Source organism: Dendropsophus ebraccatus, chromosome 1 (genome assembly GCF_027789765.1).
Source record: "Dendropsophus ebraccatus isolate aDenEbr1 chromosome 1, aDenEbr1.pat, whole genome shotgun sequence".
NCBI lineage: Eukaryota > Metazoa > Chordata > Amphibia > Anura > Hylidae > Dendropsophus > Dendropsophus ebraccatus.
The window spans coordinates 122,250,224-122,269,163 of record NC_091454.1 but is presented as its reverse complement, the minus strand read 5'-3'; the positions used below and the strand labels follow the sequence as shown (position 1 = coordinate 122,269,163).

Below are 18,940 nucleotides of genomic sequence, written 5' to 3'. Positions count from 1 at the left end.
TGGTTGAAGGCCAATAAGAAGATCACTACTTGAAGAAAGGGGGAAAAAGGGCAACTGAACTTTACCAAAAGATACATGGGCTAAAATCTTTTTTGCAAAATGTATTATAGACAGATGAAACCAAACTAGTAGCCTTTAGCAATGCATATCCACATTACATTTAAAGACAAAGGGGGACATTTATTAAGTCCAACGTTTTTTACGCCGGACTTATAAATGTCCCCGCATCTCCGGCGCTACAGAGATTTAAGTAGAGGCGGACTGCCTCTACATAAATCCTGTGCGCGTCGGTGCGCACAGCCGAAAACCTACGCCACCTGAAAGGTGGTGTAGGTTTTCGGCATATCTTTTAGTTTAAAAAATGATAAATCGCGCGGACTCTGAGTCCGCGCCCCCTGTTCCGCCCCCTCCCCGCCCCGCCCCCCCGGCGTAAAGGGTCGATTTGCGAATATTTGTTTCGCAAAACGGCCATTTGCAAATAAAATATTCGCAAATCGCCCCATTTCCGCAAGAAAGTACGCCTTTTTGTGTTGATACATGTTGCCCAAAGCCTATAAGAATATTGACTGTATTTTAACATGCTATTAAAATATTCCTAGGACACAGTTATTACACACAGGGCCGCCATCAGGAATTTCTGGGCCCCGTACACTCAAAGTGTCTGGGCCCCCCAGTCGTCCCCAAAAAAACAACTTTGAAAAACCATATTTAAATTACCCCATGTAGTCATGTGGGCGGCCCTCAGTGGCAAAGTAGTCATGGCTCACACAAAAATATCTTCTCTATTTACACCTGTAATTTCCCGAGTGCCAACGTCATTGCTGGGTAAAATAAAAGATTGACAAAATATCAGGGCTTACCATGAAGAGATGACCCCCATTAATATAACACACATACATCGTATACACACAGCACATACTACATATATTACATACATCATATACACACAACACACACTGTATACATTACATACAGTCACACTTTAAACAGATATATACACGTATGTACATTTTATATTTACATCCATACTACTAATACACAGGGCCAATTCTAGCTTTTCTGCTGCCTGAGGTTAAAATTAAAATGATGTTCTGCAGCAACTGAAGTGTGTATTATGATGTTCTGCTGCAACTGAAGTGTGTATTATGATGCTCTGCTGCAACTGAAGTGTGTATGATGAGGTTCTGCAGCAGCTGAGGTGTATTATGATGTTCTACAGCAGCTTAGGTTTATGATGAAGTTCTGCAGCAGCTGAGGTGTATGATGATGTTCTGCAGCAGCTGAGGTGTATGATGAGGCTCTGCAGCAGCTGAGGTGTATGATGAGGTTCTGCAGCAGCTGAGGTGTATGATGAGGTTCTGCAGCAGCTGAGGTGTATGATGAGGCTCTGCAGCAGCTGAGGTGTAGTGTGATGTTCTGCAGCAGCTGAGGTGTATGATGAGGTTCTGCAGCAGCTGAGGTGTATGATGAGGTTCTGCAGCAGCTGAGGTGTGTATTATGATGTTCTGCAGCAGCTCAGGTGTATTATGATGTTCTGCAGCAGTTGAGGTGTATGATGAGGTTCTGCAGCAGTTGAGGTGTATGATGATGTTCTGCAGCAGCTGAGGTGTATGATGAGGTTCTGCAGCAGCTGAGGTGTGTATTATGATGTTCTGCAGCAGCTCAGGTGTATTATGATGTTCTGCAGCAGCTCAGGTGTATTATGATGTTCTGCAGCAGCTCAGGTGTATGATGATGTTATGCCGCAGCTGAGTTGTATTATGAAGGTAAGCAGACATCATACTACAGCTGCTGCAGAATCTAATCATACACCTCAGCTGCTGCAGAATCTAATCATACACCTCAGCTGCTGCAGAACCTCATCATACACCTCAGCTGCTGCAGAACCTCATAATACACACCTCTCAGCTGTTGCAGAACTTCATAATACACACATCTCAGCTGCTGCTGAACCTCATAATACCCACATCTCAGCTGCTGCAGAACCTCATAATTCACACCTCTCAGCTGCTGCAGAACCTCATAATACCCACATCTCAGCTGCTGCAGAACTTCATAATACCCACATCTCAGCTGCTGCAGAACTTCATAATACACACCTCTCAGCTGCTGCAGAACTTCATAATACACACCTCTCAGCTGCTGCAGAACCTCATAATACCCACATCTCAGCTGCTGCAGAACTTCATAATACACACCTCTCAGCTGCTGCAGAACTTCCTAAGCCTCTCACTTTATAAAGAACAAAGCATCATCTTTTAGCTATAATTGTACAAGTTTCAGCATATACAGCACAGAGGGGCTGAGGATACAGATATCCAGAGCTGTGCTCACCATTACTATCTGGTGTGCACAGGGTGGTAGCCTAACCCCAACTCCAGGTGACCCCCCAACTCTCAAACAAACACACACACCTCACAAACCCACACACACACAACTCACACACACACACAACTCACTAACACACACACCTCACTAACACACACACTTACATTCTCTTCAGGGAAAGTCTGGGGCAGCATGAGGTGCAGTCATCTTCCTCTTCTCTCCTGCACACAGCCGGCCCGGGCCCCTCCCCCTCCTGCTCCTCTTGTCCCGACAGAGAACGCAGCCAGAGAAGGTACGGAGGTGGCTGGGGAGGGGCCCGGGGGTAGTGAGGAGGGGGCCCTTCTTGTGTCTTCTCTCAGCTCTGCTCGTGATAGATGCTGACAGACAGCAGGAGCTGTGTGTGTGTGCAGTACAGTTGTGAGGAGCTTCAGCGGGCCCCCTGAATTCTAGTTTGGGCCCGGGCCCCATACAACTGTACTGCCAATACTGCCCTGATGGCGGCCCTGATTACACATCTATGTATTTCTGAACATAATGACTTTTTCTACACAAAACCTTTAAGGATGCCAATAATGGCTACCACAACTGTACCATACAGCTGTTTTGGGGACCATGGGAAGAAGGGGCCCAACCCTGGCTGCTTGCATTATTTTTGCTACTATTAAAAACTCATTTCAGGGGACTGCATTGTCAGCAAATAAAAGGATAGATGTATTGACCCAGGGGGTCAGAAAAAGCAAGGGGATGCTGTAATATGAGGACAAATGTAATTTTGTTAGGGGGCCCTTTCCTCTACATATGCCACATAACTGTACTGCTGTGAAGTTATTCAAAATCAATTACCAATTGGGTTCAGTTTCACTAGCTACACCCATGCAAGATATTAGAGCTTTAATATCTAAGCATCACTGAAATAATACCTGCTAAATATTGTGATGCAGGTTACAAGATTGCGAAAAGCAGCACATGATTGATGACACCTTCTAAAAGATTTTCAAATACTCAAATAGAGATGCCAAAGCGTTCCTTTGCTGTGCCGTACATAGCACAACCAATCAAATGGACGGGCCACACAATCACTGTATCAGTTCAGGCAGAGAGATGTGCAGCCAATAACAATAATTTTACTGGCCACACAAGAGATCCAATTAGCCAATAAGCGAACATATGCTTGTTCTGCTGCTGACAGCTGGCCTTACACAGGCCAATCATCGGGTAAATAAGCATTCCTAGGACTCCAGTGATTCACAGTGACAGCCACTATCCACAAATGGAGGGTCCTTTTAACATTGGTGTCCATCCCAGGATTTGCTGGCCCACCAAAATTTTACCAAGAGCATCAATAACTCATCCAGGAGGTCACACACGAAACATTAATAATATCTAAAGAGTTTTAGGTTTAATTTGTCTCATTTAGGCTCAATCATTCCACAATAAGAAAGACACTGGGCAAAAATGGGTTATCCATGGGAGAGTTACAAGGTGCAAACCACTGCTGACCAAGAAGAACACAAAGCCTTGTCACACATCTGCCATGAGAATCAAGATAACCCCATGACTTTTGAGATGATATTTTGGGCCTGATGAGTTAACCCTTTGAGGACCAGGCCCAAAATGACCCAGTGGACTGCGCAAATTTTGATCTTAGTGCTTTCGTTTTTCCCTCCTCCCCTTCTAAGAGCTCTAGCACTCACTCTCAGTTTTCTATCTACAAGCCATGTAAGTGCTTGTTTGTTACAGGAATAGTTGTACTTTGTAATGGCGTCTTTCATTTTACCATAACATGTATGATGGAATTCCAAATATATTATTTATGAAGATATAAATAGGTTAAATCGTAAGAAAGAAAGCAATATGGTAACGTTTGGGGGGTTCCTGTGTCTACGTAATGCACTATATGGTAACAGCGACATGACACTATTATTCTATAGGTCAGTCCGAACACAACCATATGCAGGTTACACAGATTCTCTAATGTTATATATATTTTTTTTTATGAAATCCTTTTTTTTGGCAATTAAATATTAATAAAATGGGCCTATTGTGACGCTTATAACGGTTTTATTTTTTCACCTACGGGGCTGTATGGGGTGTCATTTTTTCCGCCATGATCTCTAGTTTTTATTAATACCATATTTGTGAAGATAGGACGTTTGGATCACTTTTTATTGATTTTTTTTAATATATAATGTAACATAAAATCGGTAATCTGCGCACTTTTTCTCCTCTTTTCGTGTACGCCGTTCGCCGTTCGCAATGACGCTTGTTATATTTTAATAGATCGGACAATTACGCACGCTACGGTATATTATATGTTTATCTATTTATTCATTTTTATATGTTTTATTTATATAATGGGAAAGGGGGGTGATTTAGACTTTTATTGGGGGAGGGGTTTTGGGGTAGTGTAATAGTGTTTTGAACTTTTTTTTTTTTTTTTTTACACTTTTGAAGTCCCTTTGGGGGACTTTTACATACATTACTTTGATTTCTACACTGATGAATGCTATGCCATAGGCATAGCATTGATCAGTGTTATCGGCGATCTGCTCATTGAGCCTGCCTGTTCAGGCTTAGTGTAGCAGATCGCCGATCGGACCGCACGGAGGCAGGTAAGAGTCACACTGCGGGGGTCCCGATCGGTAAGTGACAGGGGACTCCCCCTGTCACTTACACTTAAACGCTGCGGTCGCGGCGTTTAAGGGGTTAATGACACGCGGCAGCGCGATCGCTGCAGCGTGTCAATACCGGTGAGGTCCCGGCTGCTCCGGAGCGCGCTTCATAGCGGGAAAAACACCCAGGACGTAAGGTTACGTCATGGGTCGTCTGGGGACAGACTTCCATGACGTAACCCTACGTCCAGGGTCGTCTAGGGGTTAAAGATGTAAAACCCATTACATCAGGTGTTAAACTAGCACTGCAAGTCACAATAAGTACATCATACCAACATTCAGACATGGTGTAGTAGTGTGATGGTCTAGGGCTGCTTTGCTTCTTTAGGACTTGGATAACGAATCATAATTCATGGAACTGTGACATAAGCTCTAGTGTACTTGTCTTATGCAGCAGGACAATGATTTGAATGGCTCAAAATGTAAAATATGCACAAAGGAGTTGCCCAACACTCCTCGACAAATATAAATTAACCAAAGGCTCAATAAAAGTTATTGAAAACAAACAAATACCATTAAAACTATAATGCCCTATACAGTACAATACCAGTAATACCTGACCTTGGAAGAAAAGCAATTAAGAACAAAAGAGCAAAAAAACTGCATGTGCCAGTCCAGACTGATACTGCTCCCTATTGGATGCAATATGAACCAGAATAGCATCTTAAAAAGTCAATGGAGAAAATCTTTGCTTTACGTAATGTCCATTGCATACTTGTCAAATCATGTTAGTGCATCCTGCATGTATCCTGTAAGGATGTGCTAATATATGTCAATGGCATAAAGCATTATTGCTTCATGCTGTCAGGTCTTGCGATAAAATATAAAGATACTGTACCTTATCTATTTCACCTTTAATAACTATGTCTCCAACAGGTATTAAGATCCCTCCTAGAATGGCCAACAGTGCCCCAATAACAGATCCCGCAATCAGCCAGCATTTCGTATTGCAGCCCATACTGTTGTTGTTGTTGAGGAAAATCCGGACACTGTTGTGGGATGACTTTAAAGTCTTCAGTTGCTTATATAGCGTTTCTTTGCTCTGATAATTGTGTAATTATCATTATCATTAGCGATAACTAAAAAATCCTGTCCATCGCTCCAGGTCAAAGTGCAAGAAACTGCAAGTTTAAGATTAGATAAAACCCTTGCAATTGCATTGTAAAGGAGCAGTGTGCAAATCGGGAACTAAAATGGAAGAAGGTGGTGTCCACAAGAACCAATCACACGGAAGCTTTCATTTTTTACACTAGAGTATGGAAACAATATTGTCAATATTTCCTTGTTGCAGGAGAGATATGATGTGCAGGAGTGAGACGGAGAGTGTGATTGTATGGGAGGGAGAAACAGAGAAAGCAAGAGAGACATGCTAGCATGGTTGGCACAGTTTATCATGATATCACAATGTTTGCTTTTTCTTTTTTTTTTTACCAAAAGAACACTTAAGAAACATCTGAAATTACCCACCTATGAAGATGACTTTAATTACAGGTGTGTGTGAGTGTGTGTGTGTGTGTGTGTGTGTGTGCGTGCGCATTTGTGACAACAAATATGCAGTTTAGTAATCAGAAACATCTAGATTCTGAGGACACCAATGGGATCATGGAGTACCAGCAAAGGGAAAGATTGAGGCTATGCTCTCACACTGTGAAAATGACGTCTGTTTTTCTTAGATGGTCGGCATTTCACTGCAAATAACGACTTATTTTGTAACAACGGCTGTTATCATACATTCTATATTTTTATTTTATTATACAAATTTATTGTACAAATTTATCTTACATCATCTTGAAATTTATTACAAATACCAAAAACGCAATTTATCAAGGGCTGACGGATTTGCTAGTACTGTAAATTTGCTCGTCCCTACTACTAATCATAGCATTGAAAGGATGGACTTCAATATGATTGCTAATGTCAATTAATAATGGTAAGTGTCGACCGCTGATTGGCTTATGACCCCCCCTTCATTGTGTAGATAAAAGTATGTGATCATGATACATCTGAGTTGTCTGTTGTAAAATCAATAGTATTCATGACTGAGGTCACAGATAAAATTTCATGAGGTCATAGCAATGTTACTTGCTACCTCTCAATACATTTATCAGTGTTCCATGTTTTAAAGCAAGACTATATTGAACATGACTGCCATCTAGTGGTATGGAAATGTACTCATCTAATTGGTTATACATTTTTTATAAATTGCTACACAGCACAAAAATGTTAAACAAACTAAAATATGTTTAATATTGTAGATTGTTCAAAGTAGCCCCCTTTTCCTTTGATGACAGATCTAAGCACCCTTAGCATTTTCTCACTCTGCTTTATGGGGAAGTCACTGGAAATAGTTTTTAATTTACAGGTATATCTTGTCAAGAACTCCCATAGGAAAGGAAACCATGAGTTGCCTCTGCTGCACAGGATATATTTAATAAAATTACCAGAATCAAAAGCCACTAAATAACAGCATATCAGTTAGAGCCCACATAAATGTTTCACAGAGCACAAGTACCAGAAACACCTCAACTAGAAATGAGCAAACTTGGCAAATGTTCAGCTTTCCATGCCATAGGCTGTATCCATATTTTCCATGCAGTCCTTGGGCTGCATCCACCTTCTCCAAGCATTTAAACGCTGATGGTTCGGGTTCGTGCAAACCCGAACTTTCAGCGAGTGTATTCATTTCCAATCTCAGTTGTTCAGAGGAGACTGTCTGTAGGTGAAATCGCTTCAAAGAAGCCATTATTGAGAAGAAGGAAGAAGAACACAATGGCTAGTACCATGAAACAAAGAATAAAGAAAACAATGGAAAGCTGTATTTTTTGTCCAATAAGTCAAAATTTTAGATTCATGGTTCCAACAACCATGTCTTTTTGAGACGCAGAAAAGATGGGCAGATGGTTTCTACTTCTACAAATGTGGTTTGCACTGTGAAGCATGGAGGACAATGAATGATAGTACAGGGATGCTTTGCTGGTGACACTGGTGGTGATTTTTTTCAAATTTCAAGGCACACCTAACCATCATGGCTACACCAGCCACAACAGCTACAACAATCAGATGTCATCTCATCTGATTAGTACTTAGTGGGACTATCATTTGTATTTCAACAGGACAATAACCCCAAACACACCTGAAGTCCAAGTTTACACAGTCTATTCTTAATTAAACAACGGCCATTGTTGCAGGTTTGCAATAACGGACATTGTTTAATGACAGACTATAGAACCACAGCCTTAGTGTATACACTGTATACTCTACGTCCGGGATTACATGCTGCCATACAGAAAACTCACATGTCTATTTTGTGCAGCTGCTATTCAGTTGATATCGGACGCATAAAATAGACTGTGCACATAATGTAAAGTAGGGCTCCTGGCCGTACTTTACATTGTGCTCTATGGCTATTTGGAGAGCTACCACACCCAAATGTGCCCGCATTCCAATTTAAATACAGTGATGTTCACCCGGCCGATACTGCAGTGAACATCACAGACAGCGGCCGCTGTTTGACATATCCATGTCAAACAATGCCTGCTGATTTGCCATGTGTGAATATTGCTCTATGCTGTAAAGACTATTTGGCCAAGAGGGAGAATGATGGAGTGCCACATCAAGCAACATGGCCTCCACCAGGTCTCTCTTACCAACACCACCACCAACAAAAACAATATTCCAAAACCTTTCAATTTTAATTTGGGACACATAGTTGGCTGAATAAAGAAGAGTTTTATTGGCCATATTTGTTACTCTAAAAAAAAAAAAAAATTTCATGTTACATTTGTAAATTTCTGGCTGTTTTTTTTCCAGCCATTTTAGCCTGAAGAATTTTTTTTTTACAAGCAGCAAGACTGACTGTAAATAACAAAAAAAAAAAAAACGGCATACCACTTAATTTTATAGCAATAAAAATGTGGCTATGTGGTAGATGTGTGTACCAACAGTACTCACGTGGCAGTGTGTACTGGGGTAATAACTCAGAAGTTAGTGTTAGTGCCCCAGCTTAGTAATGGATTGTAATGGCTGCTGAACCACTACTGTATTAGGTCATGTCTTTACTATACATTTACTGCATGCCCACCATTTCGTTCATCCATCGCATGCACCCACACAGAAGAGATTTTGCTCCCTTGTGAAACCTTCAGAAACAGCACACAAGACATTTTAGAGAGGTACAGACCAGTATACTGGGGTGAGACATAACTGTTGCAAAAAGCTGTGGGAGCCTTTCCATCTCTCTCTCTCCTTCTCTTAGTGTTTCTGGCTATCCCCCCTACTCTACCCTTCCCTCTTTGTAGTCCTCTAGGAGCAGCTAAGATATGATGTTTTAGTGAGCTAACCCATCTCCAGATGAATTTGTGCAAAGAATGAAGGATACATTTAGGAGGGAGGGAACAAGAGGTGAAGACATGCATTTTCTATGTTAACATATATTACATACAAGTCTCGTACATTCACTTGCACTATTGATTTATGCAAAGTTTAACCCCTTAACGACCCATCACGTACCTCGTACGTCATGACGCTATTAGGGGAGTTCAGAGAGGGGCTGCGCTTTCTGCAGCCCGGGACCGCAGCTATTAGCAGGCGCGGACAATCACTGCGCCCACTAATTAGGACATTCAAATGCAGCGGTCAAACATGACAGCTGCATTCAAATGCACTGCGGTGCCCCTCCATGGTGGCATAGTGGGGGGATCTCACTCCTCACCCCACGATCCGATTGCAGAGGGGCATCCCTTCTCCTTACCCGTCCGGGCCTCAGCGCTAGAATGATTCTGATCCCAGCTCGGCAATCGAATGGATCAGTGCCGTATAATGTATACTACACTGATCAATATGATAGGGGGCTTCTAATTAATGTGTATGTTAAAAAGAAAAAACAGTTTTTTTATTAATAATAATAAAAGTTCGAATCACCCCCTTTTCCCATTTTATAAATAAAAATAAATAAATAACCACGTTTGGTATTGCCACGTACGTAATCGCCCAAACTATTAAATTATCTCCTTCCTGATCTCGCATGATAAATGGGGTAAGTGCAAAATTGTGCATTTTTGTTTGCAACAAATCCAGAAAAATTGCAATAAAAAGTGATCAAAAAGTTGCATACATGCAAGCAAGGTACCGATGGAAAGTACAGATCATGGCCCAAAAATGAAACCTCCCACAGCCCCATAGACCAAAGGATAAAAGTGTTATAAGGAAGAGAGCAATTATAAGAAACATTTAGGTTTTTTCTTTGTTTTTTGTTTTTTAAAGGCACAGGGACATATATAACAAAAGGAACATATATAACATGTCAGTTTTTCCTTAGGACAAAGGAGCGTAAAAACAAACCCCCCCCCAAATAAAAAAAATATTGCATTTTATTTTCAATTTCACCGCGCATATAATTTTTTTCCGGTTTTGCAGTATATTTTATTTAACAAATAAGTCTGCCATTGCAAAGTACAATTAGTGGCGCAAAAAATAAGGGCTCGTGTGGGTCTGTAGGTAAAAAAAAAAATACAAATGCTATGGTCTTTTAAAAACTAGGGGGGACATGTATCAAGCGACGATATTAGTTTTTTTGGCGAAAAGTGCCCATTTGCGAATGATTTTATTCGCAAATGGCCGTTTTGCGTATAAAAAATTCGCAAATAGGCACTTTCCGCCGGGTACGCCGGGGGTGTGTGGAGGGGGCAGAACGGGGGGCGCGGACTCAGAGTCCGCACGATTCATCATTGTTTTCTCGTAAAGATACGCAGGAAACCTACTCCAGCTCTTAGCTGGCGTAGGTTTCCTGTTGTGCGCACCGGCGTGCATGCGATTTATGTAGAGGCAGTCTGCCTCTACATAAATCTCCGTAGTGCCGGAGCTGCGGGGACATTTTTAGGTCCAGCGCAGAAAACGCTGGACCTAATAAATGTCCCCCTAGGAGTAAATAAACAAAAAAATTAAAATTGGCTCAGACCTTAAGGGGTTAATGAAAATGTAGTGCCTTGTTAAATGTTACAGTCCTGTTGTCCTTTACTGCCACATATAACTATTATTCTCCATATTAACTGGGGTTGGAGCTGGAGATCAGGTATGAATTCTGGCATCTTTAAAGATGATGGCTGATAGAGATAAGTAAATATGTTTGTTGTGCTAGTTTTGTTTGTTTGTTTGTTTGTTTGTTTGTTCCAGCTCACACACACAAAAAAAAACATTTTTCAGTTCACTGTATGGGGCCAATAAAAATTATAACTTTGTCTGTTAAAATCAAGAAACCACACTGCTAGATTGACAGGAAAGTAGCCAAAATAGGCCATGCCTTTATTAGGTTAAAGGGAATGTGTCACTTTTTCACATTTATTACTATAATTTCAGTTATATCACAACAATGCTTCAAAAATAGTAAAACTTTTATTTGTGTTTTGGTTCCTTCTTTATTTATTCCTAATGTGCTACACTGGGGGCTGCCATTTGTAATAGCATCTGTGTAATGGTAGTGTCTAAATCCCATACCGCAAAGGGACCTCACTGGGTACGCACACACAGCTCCCAGGCAAGCCCCGCCCCGGCCGGATTTCATTGGCTGCTTCACTCCGGGCTTCCTATCAGTTAAAATCAGACCCTGCCGGACCCCCGACCCTAATCCGAGCGTTTAGTATTAGGGTTAGGGTTGGGGGTCGGGTTAGGGTTACGTCCACTGATTTTTCATGTCTAACCCTGCCTACAGCCCCAACCCTAACCCTCCTGATTAGCACCAACCCCGAGGGTTAGGGTTAGGGTTGTTGTGTGGGAAGGGGATAGTTAGATGATTTTAGTAACCCTAATCCGACACCCAACCCTAACCCTAATACTAAACGCTCGGATTAGGGTCGGGGGTCCGGCAGGGTCTGATTTTAACTGATAGGAAGCCCGGAGTGGAGCAGCCAATGAAATTCGGCCGGGGCGGGGCTTGCCTGGGAGCTGTGTGCGCGCACCCAGTGAGGTCTCTTTTTGCGTTATGGGATTTAGTCACTACCTCTGTGTAATGGTGCCTGCACAACACTTACACTCTTGCTTTATGGCAGCTCCCTGTGCATAGACCTCAATAGACGGCTCCCGTCTGGTTCACTTTGCTGTGAGGTGAAGATGCCATGCGCACCTCACAGCAAAGTGGGAGGGAAACCAGGAGCCATAACTGTGAAGCCCCTCCAGAAGACCCCCTGCAGGAGTGCTTACCATGGGATAGCTGCCTCCTATCTTCTCCGGCCAGCAGAAGTCATCTTCCCCTCCCTTCAGCCTTCAGCCTGTGAGTGCCTGTATGTAGCAGAGTGTAACATGAGCTTTGCAGGGAGTCCGGCCATGTGGGGGAGGGGGGCCTGGAGGAGAACACAGGAGGAGCAGCTCACACTGCCGTTGTCAGTGTTAACCCCATCCTTCCCAATTGTCACTGTAGCTAGCCATTGCACTGCATCTGTTGTACCTTTTACCTCCTACTCTGAGCACCCTCTTCTCCTGACATCCTCTGTGCTGCTGTGACACTGTGTCCTCTCCTATAGGATCAGCACCCTTCTCCTGACATCCTCTGTGCTGCTGTGACACTGTATCCTCTCCTATAGGATCAGCACACTCATTTCCTGACATCCTCTGTGCTGCTGTGACACTGTGTCCTCTCCTATAGGATCAGCACACTCATTTCCTGACATCCTCTGTGCTGCTGTGTCCTCTCCTATAGGATCAGCCCACTCATCTCCTGACATCCTCTGTGCTGCTGTGACACTGTGTCCTCTCCTATAGGATCAGCACACTCATCTCCTGACATCCTCTGTGCTGCTGGGATCCTGCTCCTTTTTCAAGTCAACTGAATACTGAAGGATCTAGTACACAAATTAGCAATGAGATGCTGGACACCTGATTTGGATGATTTGTCCAGCATCTCATTGCTATTTTGGGTTTGAGTTTCGAGAATCGTGTATATGGACTTATGTTTAAAGGGGCCATTGTTGATGATGTATATTATACAAGTAAACCTTTTTATATATATCTTTTTGTAGCGTACACAAAAAACGTGATTGAACACGTTTTTGTGTATGTTAAAAGTGACCATTTAAAAACTGATATGATAGACGGACTGCAAAAATGGAGTGTGGATCCGGCCTAAACCACAGTAGCTCTAGTTCACTACTATCCAGACACTGAAGCTCCTATTACACCGTGCAGTTTGCAGGAGCCGATCTATCAAGTCAGCGCTCACTCTCTCCTTGTTCCCCACTCGCTGCCGGCGCTATTACGCATGCCAACAGTAAGCAGGTAAGTGTGTGTGTGTGTGGGGGGGGGGGGGTCGAGCGGTCTGTGGCTGCTGCTCCTGTAATACAGAGCGACAACAGCAGATTGTTACTATGCTGCCATTCTTTCAACATGTTGAAAGGCAACGATAAGGCGACATCATCCATGTCAGCTAATCGTTGCCTTTTTTTTTTTTATAAATGTAATTTTTATTAGAATTTTCCAGTATGAACATACAAAAGCACAAAAGAATTCCAACATATTAATGCAGCTTAACCCATACAGTTGAAATCCAGTACCCAGAAGAAGGGCATAAATCACACGTCTAAACCAGTATTTGGGCTGTATGTGGTATTGTAAGAGGTATATGATAACGCCAAATCAACAAATAGACAACTACAGGCAACCAGACAAAACAGAAGGTACCGAGCAACGACAGACAAACCAGACAGGGGGGAAGGGAACAAAGGATAGAACAGAGAGGGAAGCACAATGGGGCGGCAGAGCCCATCAAGTTATAATCGAGCTGGGGGGTAGTGTTCATCCCAGGGGGCCCATATCTGATCAAATGCTTCCATTTTATTATTCAGTGAAGCAGTAAGGCGCTCCAAGGACCGTAGTTCTTTCACTCTAGCAATTAGGCAGGAAAGGGATGGAAAGGAAGTCTGCTTCCAGGACCTAGCAATTAAGGACTTGGCTGCAGTCAGTATCACCAAAAGCAGCTTCGAGGCTTTTTTCCTCAACTGTTTGGGAGTCAAATTCAATAAGCAGATTACTGGGTCCATACTAATAGAATAATCGATAATCCTACTGGCAAGGTGGCAAACCTCTCTCCAGAAACCAGTGATCAGTGGACATTCCCAGAATATATGGAACAAAGTCCCTGTATCACCATGACACCTCCAGCACAAGGGCGAGATAGAACTATTTAGCTTGTGGAGGAGCTCAGGGGTGTGGTACCAGTGCATCATGACTTTATAGTGTGTCTCCTTATAAGTAGTACATATGGAAGAGGTAGCCGCTCTCTCCCAGATAATGCTCCAACACTCGGGAGATATCACTCTACCCAACGCCACCTCCCATCTGTCCATATACTTATGCCTCATGGGGGCATCTGAAACGGGGGAATTAAGGATGTTATAGATGGCCGAGATCAGACCAGCGGTAGAAGTGCCCATACGTATCAGTTGTTCAAACGCCGTCGGTTTGGCAACCGTAAGCGTGCCCAAGCGATGGAGCATAAATTGGTGTACACTGTAATAAAAGGATCTATCCCCTTCCAGAAGCCACCTCCTGTCAACCAGTGTGTCAAAGGGGAGTAAAACGCGACTAACCGGATCCACCATGTCAGCGAATTGGAATAGTTGCCGCGTGCCCCAAGTCCTCACTACTGTCGAGTCAAGACTTGGGGAAAAGTCCGGATAAAGCAAAAAAGAATTAAGGGGGGAAGCAGAGGAAAAGAGGCCAAATTTTCCAGCGCAAGAGGCCCAAACCGAGAGGGTGAAACGCATGGGACCCAGGAGGGACAAGTGGGAGTAGGAAGGAGGAGTAGCGTGCCATAGGAATGAATTGGGATGGAACGGGGCAAACCATACCCTCTCAATATCCACCCACTTTTTGTAGGCATGATATTTCGACCAGGCAGTGAGTTGCCTCAGATGGGTTGCCCAGTAGTAGTGGAGAATGTTCGGTACCGCCAGCCCACCTTGGGTTTTACTACTAGTCATCACCGTTTTAGGGATACGATGTCTGCCCGAGTGCCAAATAAACTTAAATATGGCGCTTTGCATCGCCTTCAACTCATACAAGGGAATCTTAACCGGCAGGGTTTCAAAGAAATAAAGAAGTTTAGGCAAGATAGACATTTTGGTCGCCGCAATGCGGCCTAGAAAGGAAATGTAGTGGGCCGACCACTTAGTCAGCAGGGATTTCAACTCGCGAAAGAGAGGGGGATAGTTTACACTATACAAGGCAGAGTAGGTAGGAGTCAGACGGACACCTAGGTATTTAATAGAGGAAGAAGACCAACGAAAGTGAAAAGAAGATTTAAGACGGGCTACCGTATCATCCGGCATATTAAGGGGCATAGCTTCAGACTTAGCCGTGTTGACCCTATAGCCGGAGAGAGTCCCAAAAGCCGTCAGCAATTCATGTAGAACAGGCAGAGTGGTGAGAGGTTGCGTCAAGGTGAGGAGAACATCATCTGCGAACAACATAATTTTGTACTCCTTCCCTCTGACCAAAACTCCCTTAATGTCAGGGCAATTCCGGATGGCAGCCGCCAGGGGCTCAATGCATAACACAAACAGCAGGGGTGACAGAGGACATCCCTGACGAGTGCCATTCGAGAGGGTAAAAGTTTCATAAAGCATATGAGGAAATTTAAGTGCAGCCGTAGGGCATGTATAGAGGGACTTAACTGCAGTAAGAAAGGGACCTGAGAGCCCAAAACGGGCTAAGGTGTTAAATAGGAATGGCCACCCTAGGCGGTCAAACGCCTTTTCGGCATCAAGACTTAGGACTAAGGCCCTATCCGACTGCAGATTAACTGCATCTATAAGATCAATGGCTCTCCTGGTGTTATCCCCACCCTGCCTGTTCATAACAAAGCCCACTTGATCCTTGTCTACCAATGACGGGAGCCAGTAGCTCAAGCGGTTAGCAAGAATTTTTGTGAAAAGCTTGAGGTCAGAGTTTAGGAGGGCTATAGGCCTATAGTTACCACACTCTTGGGGATCTCTGTCCGGCTTAGGGATCAGGGTGACATAAGAGTGAAGCATATGGGTAGGAATAGGAGAGCCCTGAAGGAAGGAGTTGAAAAGTGAGAGTAAGCGTGGAGACAGCTCAGAGGAAAAGGTTTTATAGTACAAGTAGGTAAAGCCGTCTGGACCCGGAGAGCGACCGGAGGGCAGATCTTTAAGGACTTCCGCAAGCTCCTCAGCTGTAATAGGAGAATTCAGATCCTCAACTGCTTGGGGCGGGAGAGAGTGAAGTTGGCAGTCAGCCAAAAAGGCATTGATACGTGCATTCCGTGCCTCCGGGTCTGAGGGCAGGGTGGAAGGGAGGGAATACAATTTAGAGTAGAACCTATGGAATGTGGAAGCTATTTCCATAGGGTGAAATTTCAAAGCACCGGTGTGGTCACGCACCACCTGAGGAGACTGGGCGGCCGAACGTTTAGCGAGCATACGCGCTAGAAGCGTGTGAGCCTTATTACCCTTTTCGTAGAAACGCTGCTTAGAATAAAGAAGCAGGCGCTCCACGTTATCCAAGGCCAATTCCTTCAAACGTGCCCTGGCGGCAATCAGCTTACCCCGAGTCCTCAAGGAGGGGCGCGAGGCCATAGTTTGCTCTAGTGTCCTAATAACTCTTTTAATAGACATCAATTCCTCTTGCCTATCCCTCTTCCGGCGTGAGCTCAAGGCTATGCAATGTCCCCTGACCACAGCCTTATGGGCTTCCCATAATATCGTGTCAGAGGAAACCGAGCCCGCATTCTCAAGGAAATAGGTGGAGATACAGGACTGAATAGAGTCCCTTGCGATCTGATTTTTAAGAAGGCTATCATTCAGCCGCCAATGACACACTCTAGTCGGGGTATTCAGATCCGCCAGTTCGATCCGAACCGGACCGTGGTCCGACCAGGAAATAGGGTCTATCTGAGCATTCCGAAGCAGGCGGACTGTGGGGATGTTACCAAAAAAATAATCAATACGGGAGTGAGTCCTGTGTGGGTGAGAATAGAAGGTAAAGGTTTTCTCCGTGGGGTGGTCCAGTCTCCAAAGGTCATATAGTTTATGAAGACGGATCAGTTTACGGAATTCGACCGATAATCTAGCGTAAGCGGCAGATAACGGCCTACCCGATAACGACTGCCGGTCATTAATGTCTGAGAAGGGTAAATTAAAGTCCCCGCCCAGGACTCTTGCAGCCGGAGGATATTTTGCGAGCCGGGATAACACCCCACGGATAAACGGAATTTGGGTCTTGTTAGGTGCGTATAGGTTACAAAAAACAATAGGCTTCCCCCGCAACATCCCTTCCACTATGACGAACCGCCCCCCTGGGTCGATGTAGGAGGAGGTAACCTGGATAGGACAGTGGCAAGAGAACAGGACAGCAACTCCAGCCGTCTTATTGTTTCTAGTGGCCGAAAAGGCAACCGGGAAGGCATGACGGGCAAAACGGAAGGAAGCAGTGGAATCAAAGTGGGTCTCCTGTAAAAAAAACTACATCGGCTTTTAGAGTGCGCATTTCTCCGAGGACAAGGCGGCGTTTAGAATTAGTGTTTAGGCCTTTAACATTTAGAGACATACATTTAACCATTGGACCAGGTAATGAGAGAGAACATTCTTATGTCATGACTCACCACACCACCAGCAAGGCATCTCCAAGGATGAACAGTCTGCCTCCGGGAAAACAGGGTCTGCAGGGAGGAACAAAAGGGAAAGAAAGGAAACAGGGGAACACAAACATTCAACGACAAATAAACCCAACAGAGGGTAGTGGCACAAGACCAAAAACCGAGACTATCTGTGTCACGGTGGGGGCAACAAAATTTCTCAGAATCCCGGCCCATGCCCAGATGGCTGGGCAAAACCTTCGTAACAGAATAGAGACAGCCCCAGAGGGGGAGGAGGAAAGACCAATATGTCATCAACACAATCAAAAAACCAAACATGCAGAACACATCCACACAGCTATGTAAAAGGTGTGAAAACAAAGAGTAGGCCCAATTCAAACATCAGAGGATCCCCACAGCAAACTCTCTCGCTCAGGTGTAAGTATCATTTAAACATAGAACAAGAGGGTTTTTAGGCGAAAACCTCCGCAGCGGAGGTCACCCCAGCATCAGGTGGAAGGGTTCCCAGGAGAGCCTGCCGGGGGCGAAGTGGGAGCAGGCCGTCTACGCCCACGTTTATGGCGCACCGACTCCCAGACCGGCGGTAACGGAGGCGGAGGGGGGTCCAGGGTCCAGTCCGTGATCGTCGGGACTGGGATATCCAGAGCTTCACAGAACTTCGGAAGGTCATGTAGATTTCTCAATACAGCAGAGTGTCCGTCCTTCCTAGCAGTAAGGGCAAATGGAAAGTTCCACCTAGTCTCGTAAAGCAGCAAGGAGGGGACGCAGTAGGCGCCTCTTCTGTAGTGTAATCCAGGAGAGGTCAGGAAACAGTTGGATAGCCGCTCCGTCAAAGTCCAGATCTTTTAGCGCCCTGGACCTGGCCATAATCGCCTCCTTTATGGTGTAGTCCTGAAGACAACAAATGACGTCTCTCGGGGGGCCAGAAGCAGGGCGGGGCCTAAGAGCTCTGTGGGCCCTGGCGAATTTTATCTTGTGTGAGGAGGGTTCACCCAGGATAGTGTTGAACAAGCCCTCCAGTGTATCCAATAGGTCCTCGTCACGAGTCGCCTCCGGGAGGCCCCGGACCCTAATGTTATTGCGTCTTCCCCTGTTATCAAGATCCTCAAGGTGGCGCTGCATACCCTCAAGTGTGACTGTTTGAGAGCTGACGGTGGACTGCAAAGCCCCTATATATTCCCTCGTATCATCATGTTCATCCTCAAGGGATTCGACTCTGGAAGAAATATGCTTTATATCTTTTCTAACTGCAGCTATTTCTGTTTTGAACGTTTCTTTGATATCTGTGAGGAGGGAGTGAAATTCGTTCTTCGTAGGTAGTTGAGAAAGCATATGA

At 44.4% G+C, this 18,940-nt stretch overlaps 1 protein-coding gene across 1 annotated transcript in view; it reads right to left on the bottom strand.

Annotated features, from left to right (window-relative positions):
* Positions 1-6,021, bottom strand: part of CD36 (CD36 molecule (CD36 blood group)) — a 32,381-nt gene extending 26,360 nt beyond the window's left edge. The window contains exon 1 of the mRNA XM_069978264.1: positions 5,839-6,021. Within this exon, the coding sequence (XP_069834365.1) occupies positions 5,839-5,958 (120 nt within the window). The 5' untranslated portion in view covers positions 5,959-6,021. The remainder of the gene's footprint in view (positions 1-5,838) is intronic.
* Between the last annotated feature and the right edge of the window lie 12,919 nt (positions 6,022-18,940).